At 36.6% G+C, this 11,689-nt stretch overlaps 2 protein-coding genes across 2 annotated transcripts; both read left to right on the top strand.

Moving 5' to 3' along the window:
* The first annotated feature begins 726 nt into the window (after nt 1–726).
* On the top strand, nt 727–3,649 carry LOC106911128 (zymogen granule membrane protein 16-like). The gene is made up of 5 exons (XM_014977876.2): nt 727–898; nt 1,001–1,038; nt 1,127–1,179; nt 1,318–1,438; nt 2,890–3,649. The coding sequence occupies exons 3-5, from the start codon at nt 1,128–1,130 to the stop codon at nt 3,206–3,208; spliced, it is 492 nt and encodes a 163-aa protein (XP_014833362.2). The 5' UTR covers nt 727–898; nt 1,001–1,038; nt 1,127; the 3' UTR covers nt 3,209–3,649.
* A 1,709-nt stretch (nt 3,650–5,358) lies between these two features.
* LOC106911130 (zymogen granule membrane protein 16-like) lies at nt 5,359–8,123 on the top strand. The gene is made up of 5 exons (XM_014977878.2): nt 5,359–5,500; nt 5,594–5,614; nt 5,701–5,753; nt 5,848–5,968; nt 7,617–8,123. Exons 3-5 carry the CDS (start codon nt 5,702–5,704, stop codon nt 7,927–7,929), a joined length of 486 nt encoding a protein of 161 aa, XP_014833364.1. The 5' UTR covers nt 5,359–5,500; nt 5,594–5,614; nt 5,701; the 3' UTR covers nt 7,930–8,123.
* Nucleotides 8,124–11,689: the final 3,566 nt, after the last annotated feature.

Below are 11,689 nucleotides of genomic sequence, written 5' to 3'. Positions count from 1 at the left end.
TATTTATGTCTCATTTCAAGTGCAGTAAGATATTTGCACTAGAATGAGCTTTTGAAGGGTATTAAAACGACTCCCTCCAGAACCTGGGGCTGTGGATGATGGAATGACCTTCGGTTGTGACCTTCAACCCAATGGTCTCTTCTGGTCGGGCAAGAGTTACCAAAACAAACATGTTGGCCCACTTGCAACAAATTCTGTTTAAAGACTGAGGTGCTGGTTTTTTAGTTACGACAGAAATAATAGACTAAGTACAGATGTTCTTACTTTCATGCAAAGAAGGGAAATCTTTGCATGATTTTCTTACTTTGCAAGAAGTAAGAAAATCATTTCATCGAGAGCATTTGATCCAAAACTGGATGAAATGGACATGTAGAACTAAACTATGAGCGTTTCCTCAAAACTTGATCTGTTTTAATGCAATTCCTGGAAGTTCAAGTGAGATTTCTCAGAGATGTGGCGCCTGACAACTCCACAGATGAGAAAAAAAGTTAGATTTCCAGTTGCATCTCACGGCACGAGGAAAAAAAAGCTCAAGTTGACTCTGCAAACATTAGACTGCCTCCCTTAATCCCACAGATCTAATCTGAAAGCACTAATTTGTTTTGTGCAACAGTGCCAGTAAGAGTGGCTGAGTTAGTAGGCGTACCATGCATACTTTAAATGTATTTCTGACAATGCTTGGTGTTGAAAGGTGTGTCTTTTCAGGAAGACATCAGATTGAAACAGTTCCCATCTGCCAATGAGAACCGGTAAAGTAATCAGAGGGAATTACCTAGAAAATGTGCTTGAAGTCATTCCATGCTGGCATAAAGTCATTGCTAGCGCCGCTTAGCATGTGAGAGGAGGAGAAAGGAAGAGCTGGACACGGATTCTGAAAGCTTGAAACATTTAAAACACTGTGAGTATCTCGTTTTTTAAAATTGTGTTTATTATTGTGGTTAGTTGGATTTATGTGCTAAACGATCAGCAGTGGTAACACGTACAAATATTTCCTCCTCAGGTTTTCTTTGCTCCTCTTGCAAACATTTGGTCAGAAACGTAAGAAGTATTTCTGCTTTCTCTGTAATTGTAATATTTATATAAACTGAATAAATCCCTGCTGAATCAGGATTAATTTGTTTCACAGAATGCGTTTCATTGCTGTCCTTGTTTTCCTGACGGCCTGTGCTCTGGCTGACGGTAAGAGAGCAGATAACATCCAGCTCTACAGTTTAGAAATGTGTTTATAAAAGCTTTATTCTACCAGAGTGAAACTGAAGTGCTAGTTTTCCTGTGATGTTCATGGTTTTGCTGGTATTTTTACTGCTTTCCCTGCAGACTCTCATTACTCGTTCTCGTCGTCGGTGGGAGGGGGAGGAGGTGTCTCGTACAGCGTGGTCGGGGACGGCAGAATCACCGCCGTCAGAGTGTGGGAGCTCTCCAACAACTACATCTACGGGTGATTGTTCAAGATTAGAAATCGATCACGACGATTTGGGATTTTTCTGTCAGTCTTTGACTTTCTAGCGCTTTGACTTGAATTTGATTTATTCTTAAGCACCATAAAAAAACCAATTAAATAATTTTACTCTCTTAACTTTCTGCATAACCTGGAGATTTAACTGGCTAAACAATGAAACATCGTTAAATCTGGGGTGCAGAACTTTTATAAAAAAATATGTTTTTGTTTTTAAAATACGATCATCTATATGAGGCAAATAATCTGTGAAAAAATTAAGCTGCTCTGCCTTCTCACAGAAATACACAGCTCAGTCCAAAACAACCAGAACCAGGAGGAGGGTCTCAGCGCTGTCAATCATGTTTGTGTATATGCTGCTCTCACCCCAACCGTTGCTCTCAGTCTATTCACAGGGTCTGTGATGAATGCTAAGGCTAGTTAGCATGGCCATCGATGACGGCAGATATACGGTTTTTCTGGAACGGTAAATTGTTTCTCTGCTTTTAGCAAATTGAGCAGTGCAAACACAAAGTTGATTGACAACACTAAGACCCTCCTCTTGGCTCTGATTGGTTGTCTTTAGTCTGGACGGTGTAATAATAATAACTAAATAACAGCTCAGGGAAGACGTGGAGGAGATCAATCTTTTCACGTTAAACTGTCACAACATGGTGACAATTTTAACAAATATGTAAAAAAACCAAACAGCTTTTTATGAAAGTTACATACTGCAGCTTTAAAACAATGGTTTCTCAAAAACAGATCAAAGCTACAAAGCTTTCTCTTCCTGCATTCATGATGTTTTAAAGATGCAGTATGTAACTTCTATTAAAAATATATATGTTTATTACGTATTTCCTAAAACGATCACCATGTTGTGACATAATCCGTGAAAAGATCAATCCTGTCCACCTCCTCCCTGAGCTATTACTGCCATCTAAATAAATGCACAGTTCTTGACCAAAAGCAAGCAATAAGAGTCAGGACGAAGGACTTAGCGGTGTCAATTACATGCGTGTATCCATTGCTAAATGTGCTAATTTCGGAGAAACAGCTTACTGTTACAGGAAATCTGTTTATCTGCTGTGAATGCTAACTAGCCTTAGCATTCACGACAGGCTCTGCTTTCTGGAAGACACCGTAGTGTAGCAGAGATCAATTGGGGAGAACAGCACACACGAGGGTGATTGACAGCGCTAAGACCCGCCTCCTCGCTCTGATTGGTTGTTTTTAGTTGGCAATGGGAGAAGACAGAAGAGCTTGATTTTTTTTCATCGATTTTCTGCCTCATACCAAACTGTCACAACTAACATGTTTAAAAAGTTTTTTACATAAAAGTTGCATATTGCAGCTTGAAGGGATGTACTGTGAAAGTTGAAATTTAAGATCTACACACCATATATCTAGGTTGTTATCTTCATAAATGTAATAAACTCCTCCTGTCCCCTCAGCTTCCAGTTCCAGTATCAATTTTCCGGCTGGACTCCGGTTGTCGGCTACGTTTCCGGCGAAGCCAAAGAGTTGAAGCTGAATGACGATGAGAAGATCATCCAGATCTCTGGGAAACACTCCCACTACATCCAGTCGCTCATCTTTGTCACCAACAAAGGCCGCTCCCTGCAGGTCGGCCAGCCGTCCGGCCATTCCTTCAACATGTATCCGACCCACCCAGACGCCGAGCTGCGCTTCCTGAGCGGCTGGGTCAGTGGGCTGCCCACTGCCCTCCAGGCCCACTGGGCCGTCGTGGACTCTGACTTCACTGATGATTAATGATGAAGACAAAACGACGATGCAATGCTGCTAATTTCACTTAAATGATATACATTTTCCCAAACTTTAAAGCTGATTGTGTATCATTCATTTTTAAATCGCCTCTTTGATTGACTTTTTTAAATTAAGATCTGGTAAAGTAGAATGGTTAGTACTGCTTATTTACAAAACTTTCTCTTTTATTGATTTCTTTTTAACATTTTAAAGGAGTTGTGATTTAAAAAAAATAAGTAAACTAAATATACATGAAGGTATTCCATAAAAGAGCCTACTTTATTCTCTTTTTCTCTAAATATAAAGATAAATGCTTCTATTAAACTATATGTATAATTTGGTAAAGGGAGTCTGTTATATTGTCTGTTTCTTTCTTTTTATAAGTTGAGCATTCTTGTGTTGTTCTTTCATTAAAGCAAAAATAAATTCATACAATTAATCACTTCATATTTGTTCCTGCTTCCTTCTTTGTACACAGATGAACAAACATGGAGACAATATTTCACTTTACAGGGCATTTTTGACGTTTTTTGTGGCTTCAACAACAACTTATTGTGGTGAAAGAATAAAAACTTTCCCTGAAAATGGAAGTGGAAATAGAAAGAAAGATTAGCATATGCTAGCTTAGCTCCAGCTAGCTAAAAACGGTCATGAGCCAAAATTCAGGAAATGGAGACATTTATTCATATAATATCCTAATAAGATGTGTTCATTAGCTCAACTATGGAGAATGAAAGACAATTTAAAAAGCGGAAATTAAAATTACAGTTTCAGTTTTGCACAGGCTAGTATTTATTGTCTAATTATGACATTGTAAGGCCATCATTTGAAGGGAACAAAAGGCTGCGTGCTTTCATTTGTTCTTCCTGTAATGAGTGTTTTTTTTTAATTCAGAGGTAGTACGTGCAGATTATGCAAGAGATTAAAAAGTGGGATTGCCAGTCAGTCCTCATGTCACAGCAGGTTAAAAATAACCACCAGGAAAGTGTCCACTTCCTTCTTATCACCTGCCAAAAAATGAAAACAAACCAATGATTCAGGCGCTGTGATGCTGGACCCAAACTCTGTGACCCAAACTCTGACAAGAAAGAAGAAAACAAAAAAACAAAAACTTTTTATTATTAAAAGCAAAATAAAAGCTAAATAAAACATGAGCAGCTGAGAAAACAAATAAATTCACTTTTAATAGGAGCAAATCTGCAGATCCACAACAAACTTTAAAAACCAGTTTATGATAAAAAGACCAGGAGTCTGGTCTCTATTTTCTGTTTCCAATAGCAACATTAAATCTAAAATACTAAAATACAGACCAGAGGTTTGCAACGTTTACAACCCATAGAGCCAATTTTCCCTCAGTTCAGCAAAATAAAAGTCATTTAGAGCCACAAATGTTAAAATTACTTTTGAAAAATATATAACTTTTTTTTTTTTTACAAATATCTACTACAGGAACAAGATTTTTTTTTTTTTTTTGCGCATTGAAATAAAGAAAACCTTTTGCTTTAAGAGAGTGGACACATTGCTTCTACGGGATGTTGATATTTACATTAAATTATGTCACAAAAACAGTTTCCAACATAATTACAAGATTAGATGTAAACAAAACATTGCTGATACTTTTAGCCTCATTAAATCGAATTATTCTATGATCAAATTGAAAATCTTATATTTGTTATCATCTGTATTTAAAAGCCTTAGTTGATTATTTGTCATTTTTAGCAACATTCGTGTAAAACTGTTCCTCTGTTAACAGCTTTTGTAAAGTATATAGCTTTGCACATTTACCGCTGTTACAAATATAATTTTTTCAGCCTCAAACGGGACAATTTCAGGCTCTTGGGCGCCCCCTGCTGGTGAGCAGGATCTGATCAGATAAGCGCATCAGGTTTTAAACTTAGATTCAAAATTATGAATCTGAGTTTCTAAGTTTACCAAACTTAAAAAAAGTGAATTCATTTTAAAATCATAAAAATAAGCTTTCTTCGGAGCTTCAAGGAAATAAACCAGTGACTTATTTGCATTTTTCACACGACAAATGTTTGGTTGGAGGGCAGCTCCTCATTCCTTTCCCTCATCAGATGGGCAGTGAGCCACCAGTTTTGATTCCAGGTGTCACATGGGATGAATACATAACATTCACCTGTCAGCCAGCAGCCAATTACAGACAGGAAACAGTTTAAAGCTTCTGTGAAATTATTCAGAGCTACTGAGGGACATATAAAAAGCTGCCGGCCATGACAGGTTGAAGACAGTCGCTGAGGAAACAGCACAGGTGCCAAAAAAACCCTTTTTATTACTGTAAGTACATGTTTAATTAAATAGATTTGTTGCATGTAGAGAGTGTCTATGATAACTGCTAAGGAGGTTAAAGTTTCCATATTTAATCTGCAGGTTTACCTTTGAATCAGACAGGTAAAGTTGATCCTCCGTTTCCATTTCCAACTTCACGTTTCATAAACGAAGTGAAAGAAGTTGAACTTTTATTAATTTGTTTACAGAATGCGCTGCATTGCCGTCCTCGCTTTGCTGGCAGCCTGTGTGTGGGCAGAGGGTAAGAGTACAAACTGCTACGGGATTCTTTAAACTGCTCAGAATAAATCCGAACAGTTTTTCTGAGCTGTTCTCGTGTTTGTTTCTGTTTGCAGATTCCCACTACTCGTTCTCTCCGTCCGTGGGATCAGGAAGCGGCTCCTCGTACAGCATAACCGGAGAGGGAAGAATCACGGCCATCCGGGCCTGGGAGGCCTGGGGGAACCACGTCTACGGGTAAAAATCTCTGGGTTTGTGTTCAACAGATCCGTCTACAAAATTTATTTTCTTTGTAAAAAAAAAAATAGTACAACGAACCAATTATGACTGAATTGTAATTTCAATTTTAGGTTTCAGAACAAAGAAAAACATGTAACTTTTACACTTTTATTGATTATATATTTTTGATACGTATCTATTGAGTGTTGACATTTTTTTTTTATTTTTGTTGGTTTTAAAATAAAATTAAAAAAAATTACATGCCACAAAAGCGAGGATGCAAACATTTACTTCTACAGGATGTTTATATTTTTGAAAATGTTTTAAAAAAAAAAACAAATATTCAAACCTAATGGCAGGAAAAACAGATCGAACAAAATAATGCTCATATCATGTGATCCTTTTAAAATAAGTGTTTTTGTAAAAGTGCCAGGGGAAAACAAATAAAATAAAATAACTGAACATTTATTTTAAAATAAATCATTTGATTTATTTGAAATTAACAAATGTTGTTATTAATCCACATTTTTTAGAAACAAGAGAGCCGCTGAATAAAATGAAAATGTCAAATTTATTTACATAGCACTTTTAAAAACAAGATTAAAACACCACAAAGCACAAAAACGGTAAAACAATAGAACAAGAAGAAATAACAATACAAAAAAATAAGAGTAATAATAATAAGTAAATAAAGTAAATATAAAACATCACAACAGAAACGTTACAGTACCAGGCCTCAATTAAATGCCAACGAAGGAAAATAAGTTTTAAGAATCAGTTTAAAATAATCCAGACTGTGAGCAGATCTAATCTGGAGAGATTAGAAAAGGAGCAGCAACAGAGAACGTCCGATCTGCTTCACATCGGGTCCGAAGAACTTTAAACAGCAACTGATTATTGGACCTTAAGGTTCTGGACGGAGCGAAGATCCAAAAGATCCTGAAGACGTAAGAGGCCAAAACATTTAAAACTCTATAAGCTGCTAAAAGAATCTTAAAATCCATCCGACAGTCAGAAACGTCCAAAATGTTTTTACTTTTTTTTATTTTTTAAGAAAATAAAAACCTAATTTATCAAATGTGACGTTCGTTTCCTTCTACACAGTTCAAAATGTTCTGATAGTTACATCCATGGATATATTTTTATCATTTTTATTTATTTATTGCGATTATTGTTGTTATTTCTTTAGTTTTTGGAGGGCTACCTATTAAATCAAATTATTTTATAAATATTTCTGATTTTCTATTTAAACTGAGTTATTTAAAATGGAATAAAACAGAATCATCACCTTGTTTTATATATTTAAAAATGTTCATAATTGATACATTTCGCTTTGTGTTTTTTTAATACATTAGAAAAAAACTGCACACTTAAACATTTACACTATTTCTCTTTTGAGGTTTTCTTAAATAGAGAAAGTAAAATATATTTTCCAACTTGAGGAAAAAGGTAAAAGTCTCAGAATAAATAAAAAATTGTTCTTTTTTAAGTCCAATCCAGGAAAGAATCACCAGAGATTTGTAAACTTTAAAGTTTAGCTATTTATTGGCCTCTTTATTAAAACAAAACAATTTTATGTGTCACATTTGGTACATCAGGCTTCAACATAATTTCACCATTTCCAGTCAAATGAAATGTGATTATTTTACCTTTTCTTTCCCCTCAGCATCCAGTTCTGCTACGGATCCGTTTGGTCCGAGATCGCCGGATACACGTACAACCAACCCGTAGAGATCAAGCTGTTCGAAGATGAGAAAATCATCCAGGTGTCCGGAAAGCACTCCCACTACATCCAGTCCATGATCCTCGTCACCAACAAAGGCCGCTCCCTGCAGGTCGGCCAGCCTTCGGGTAATTCCTTCAACATGTATCCGACCCACCCAGACGCCGAGCTGCGCTTCATCAGCGGCCGTTACCATGGAGGCCTCAGCGCCTTCCAGGCCCACTGGGCCGTCCTGGACCAGAACCAGGATTGGTGAATAAAATAGACCTCCGCGTGGTTTCCTCCACTGCACTTAGCTTTCTTTTTGAACAATAATCTGACTGTGAATTTAATAGGTTTTTATCTCTTTTAACACTAATTAAGTAGGTGTGGAATAATTTGCTAATTTAAACCAATCTGTTGCATTTTTGTACTCTCAAATTTAATAAATTAGTACTTATTTAACGATCATTGCTGGTTCTGTATTCTTTTGATTTAAAGAAGTAGCCAAGATACAAAACAGGTTATTGTTATTTTTTGAAAGTGTGTGAATAAAACTTCTAAAAAAAAAATAAAAAAAAGCTGAAATTATTATTTTATATTCTTTTATGTGAGTCTGCTGAAAAATGTCTTATTTTTCTTGATTTCAACAAGAAAATGTGTAATATATTACATAAAAGTCTGAATATGCAGGCCTGGTACTTAATCTGATGGCATCTTGAGTTTTGTTTACAGCCGGACAGGTTGTCCCAGAACCCGCCAGCAGGGGGCTCCAAAGCGCACTTCAACTTTTAAAGAAAAATGTTTTCCTCTCATGACGTGATCAACATTTTAACCCTTTCATGCATGAATTATGATCCTTTGAGTCAGGATTTTTTTCCAATATTTTTTTTTAATTTTCTTAAGGCATATAAAAGGCAGGGAAAATTTTTTGTAAAAATATATATTTTTAATTTTTCTTTTTAGGTGATCAATTGTAATTGTCTCCAAAAACAAAGTTGTTATTTTAAAAATACATCAGTTGTGTTGTTCTTTAGGGGTTATCTGATGTCACAATATTTTTTTTACCTGTAAGAGTCGTCGACAGTAGAAGGAGGGACCGGGTTGGTCGGCATGCTTTTTTGTCTGTCGGCCATATTGGATTTAACAAAAAATAATTTCTTGCATTTGCAGCTGATGGCCAGTAGTTGATGGTGTATTTTATGATGCATTAGTGTCCACTTCAGTGGTCGGTGTGCATTTATAACAAATCCACAAGAAGCACAAGAAAATGGCTTAGATAGCTGTCCACTGTAGTGACCGCTATGCATGAAAGGGTTAAAAAAAAATCAGTTTTAGTTGAATAATTTCAATTAGTTTTCACCGACTTGTTTATCTACCATATATGACAGCATATAGGGTTTTAAAAGAAAAAAAAAAATCAGAAATGTTCTTTTCTAGAAAATTATTGAAATTAATCTAAAAATGTTCTGAGTTGTTTTTATAGCAAATTTTCTCATTTTGTTGCACAGAATTTTTTTTCCCTAGAAAACATCTTTATTTTTCCTTTGGTGGACATTTATTTTTCTTTTTTCTTCCTATCTATGGCCCTAATACGCTGTCGTAACTGTATATGGTCAAACTATTGACTGTTTTTATTTTTACTTTTTTCAATAGATTTATCCTGTGTTCAGGTGAGATTGATGCACATTTTATCAATGTATTTTATTTTATTTTTATCTCAAGGTGCTTTACAAATAAGAGGTGCCATTTATTTTTATAAAGAAATACATAATCAAAGCAATGTAATAAAATAAGATCACAAAGATCATCTAATTTAGAGCTTTCAGTTGTACATAAAGTTTGTTTTTCCACTGGATCTCTGATGGTAAAAGGAGAAAACTTTCATGATCTATGACAGATTTTGTCACAGTTGCCAACGTCGGAGTTAAATACCTGAGGTGCAAAATTAAACTGTATGAGGCTTTTAAGTTATTTATTACCTCTTACATGTTCTTTTTATGCAGAACTTACGGTGTGGGGGATTAAGATGAAACACCTGAACTGTTCCTCAGCCTGCAGCAAGACTGTAGGGGGGAAAACCACAAGACAGGCGGAAGTGGAGACAATGAATGCTGAGAAGGAGCAGCAGGAGTGGGAATCAGTGCCAGTAGAAAACTGATACTTCCGCATTCTGTCAGACAGATTATCTTTTTATCTCAGTGTCAGTCGCCCTTTGTCCCAGCCACGCACGGCTGCAGACAGCGACAAAGGACCTCATAAAAACACATCTGTTGTACAACTTGGTTTTGTTTACCTGACTCTCACCTGTAATACCTGTACTGCCAGTCGCTCCTTAGAGGAACAGCCTGACCTGCTTCCCTTTGAGTTCACTTCAACTTGGTGGGATTCTCACTAAGTTGAATTTCCCTTTCCAGACAACATTTCCCCCAAAGGAGACAAAGATTCTTGATTTGAGTCAGAACCCACCGTACCTGGGTCAGTCAGTGTGGACTCATATCTAAAAACATACAAAAAGAGCAACAATTCTCTAATAGGATTTCTTCATTGTTTCTTTCCTTTTGCAGATTGTGACAGTAAGGATGCAGATTTAGTGGAAGTATGCACAGGGATGACCAGGGGTGAAAGTAGTTTTAAATTCTTGGGGGTACTATTTGGAGTTTCTGTGCTGATAATTTCTTTTTTGCAAAGTGATAAAAGCTGGGTAGCTCTAATTGCTGCAAAATAAAGCTGTATTTCCCTCAGCCCACTGGCTGCAATGTTGACACCTTGAGATGCCATGAGACCTAAATCCTGAACATCATGGCATGGAGTGGACCCCAGTTTTCCATGTCTGGCATATAACCATTCATTTTAAACTGGTTATATTGATCCTGTGTCCAGACAGAGGGATAATCAGCAGCCCAGCATCATGACCTGTTTGTTCTGAAGATCCTGCAGCTTCCACTTCTCTTCCTAACATGATGCCTCCTCACCCTGACTCTCATACTGACAGGAGGAACCACAGAGCTCTGTTAGGTTAAAGCTCATCTTCTGAAGTTGGGATGTTTTACCTCCAACAAGTTCCAGAGGAATCACCTCAAACCAGATGTTGGACTGGATTTTATTTCACTGTCATTTGTGAATGTTAGCTTCTCATTTTCAACAGTGGAGCTATAAAGGTTGAAAAATGTTATCATTTTAGAGAAAGTCTCATCAACATCAATATTTCCACTAAATAAGAGGCAAAAAAAAAAGTTTGACAGAGGAAAAGCCTCTCAGACTCTGAGCTCAAAGCGAGATGCCCAAACTATTTTTTTTAATATTAGACAATTAATTTAATTTCACATAATTATGGCTGTAGAAGCCATTTGTCTGTTAAATACTTAATGAAACATATTTCCCATGGTTTTACGTTCCCATGAGATTACGCTAAAAACATAACATTCAGTCCGTTACAATAGGTTTTCAGGCTTGATATTTATTTTGCGGTCATTAATAAGCCTCCCTGAACACAGCGGTGGTTGATTAGTTAATTTTAAACTCCTGCTCTGCTCATTATTTTGGTAATAGAACCGAAACGCACAGAAATGCACAACACCTTGTAGAAACAATAATCACTGAGATTATTATTGTTGGGTCATTAATTTGAACATGTTTTGCTGATTTGGGTTGTTGTTCTTTAATAAAGTTACAAACATTTTGATAAGCCAGTCAGAGGAGGACGTGCTGGTCTCAGCCTCCTGGCAGCGTTTAGTTTGTCACCTGATGCCGAGATCGACTCAAAACCTTCCGCGATCGACATATTGCACCGCTGGTCTAGCAAAGCATTAAGAGTTCAGAAAAATATGAAATGGGAAAAAAGCTACTTATTAACTGATTAAGTCGTGTTTTAGATTGTTCTTGAAAAACTAATCAGTCACAGCTGATTAGTGGGTTAATTCACGGCTGCACAGTGAACCCATTGATTCTTTACAGCAGACAGCCGCTCCCCTCTCTTGCAGGTACTGTGTACCCCCGCTAAATTGTTTAGGGGTACGCAGTACCCCACCGTACCC

This window comes from Poecilia mexicana, unplaced genomic scaffold (genome assembly GCF_051168715.1).
Source record: "Poecilia mexicana isolate PSO_F unplaced genomic scaffold, ASM5116871v1 scaffold_11, whole genome shotgun sequence".
Lineage (NCBI taxonomy): Eukaryota > Metazoa > Chordata > Actinopteri > Cyprinodontiformes > Poeciliidae > Poecilia > Poecilia mexicana.
The sequence above is the reverse complement of the archived record's forward strand: the minus strand, read 5'-3'. Positions and strand labels throughout refer to the sequence as shown.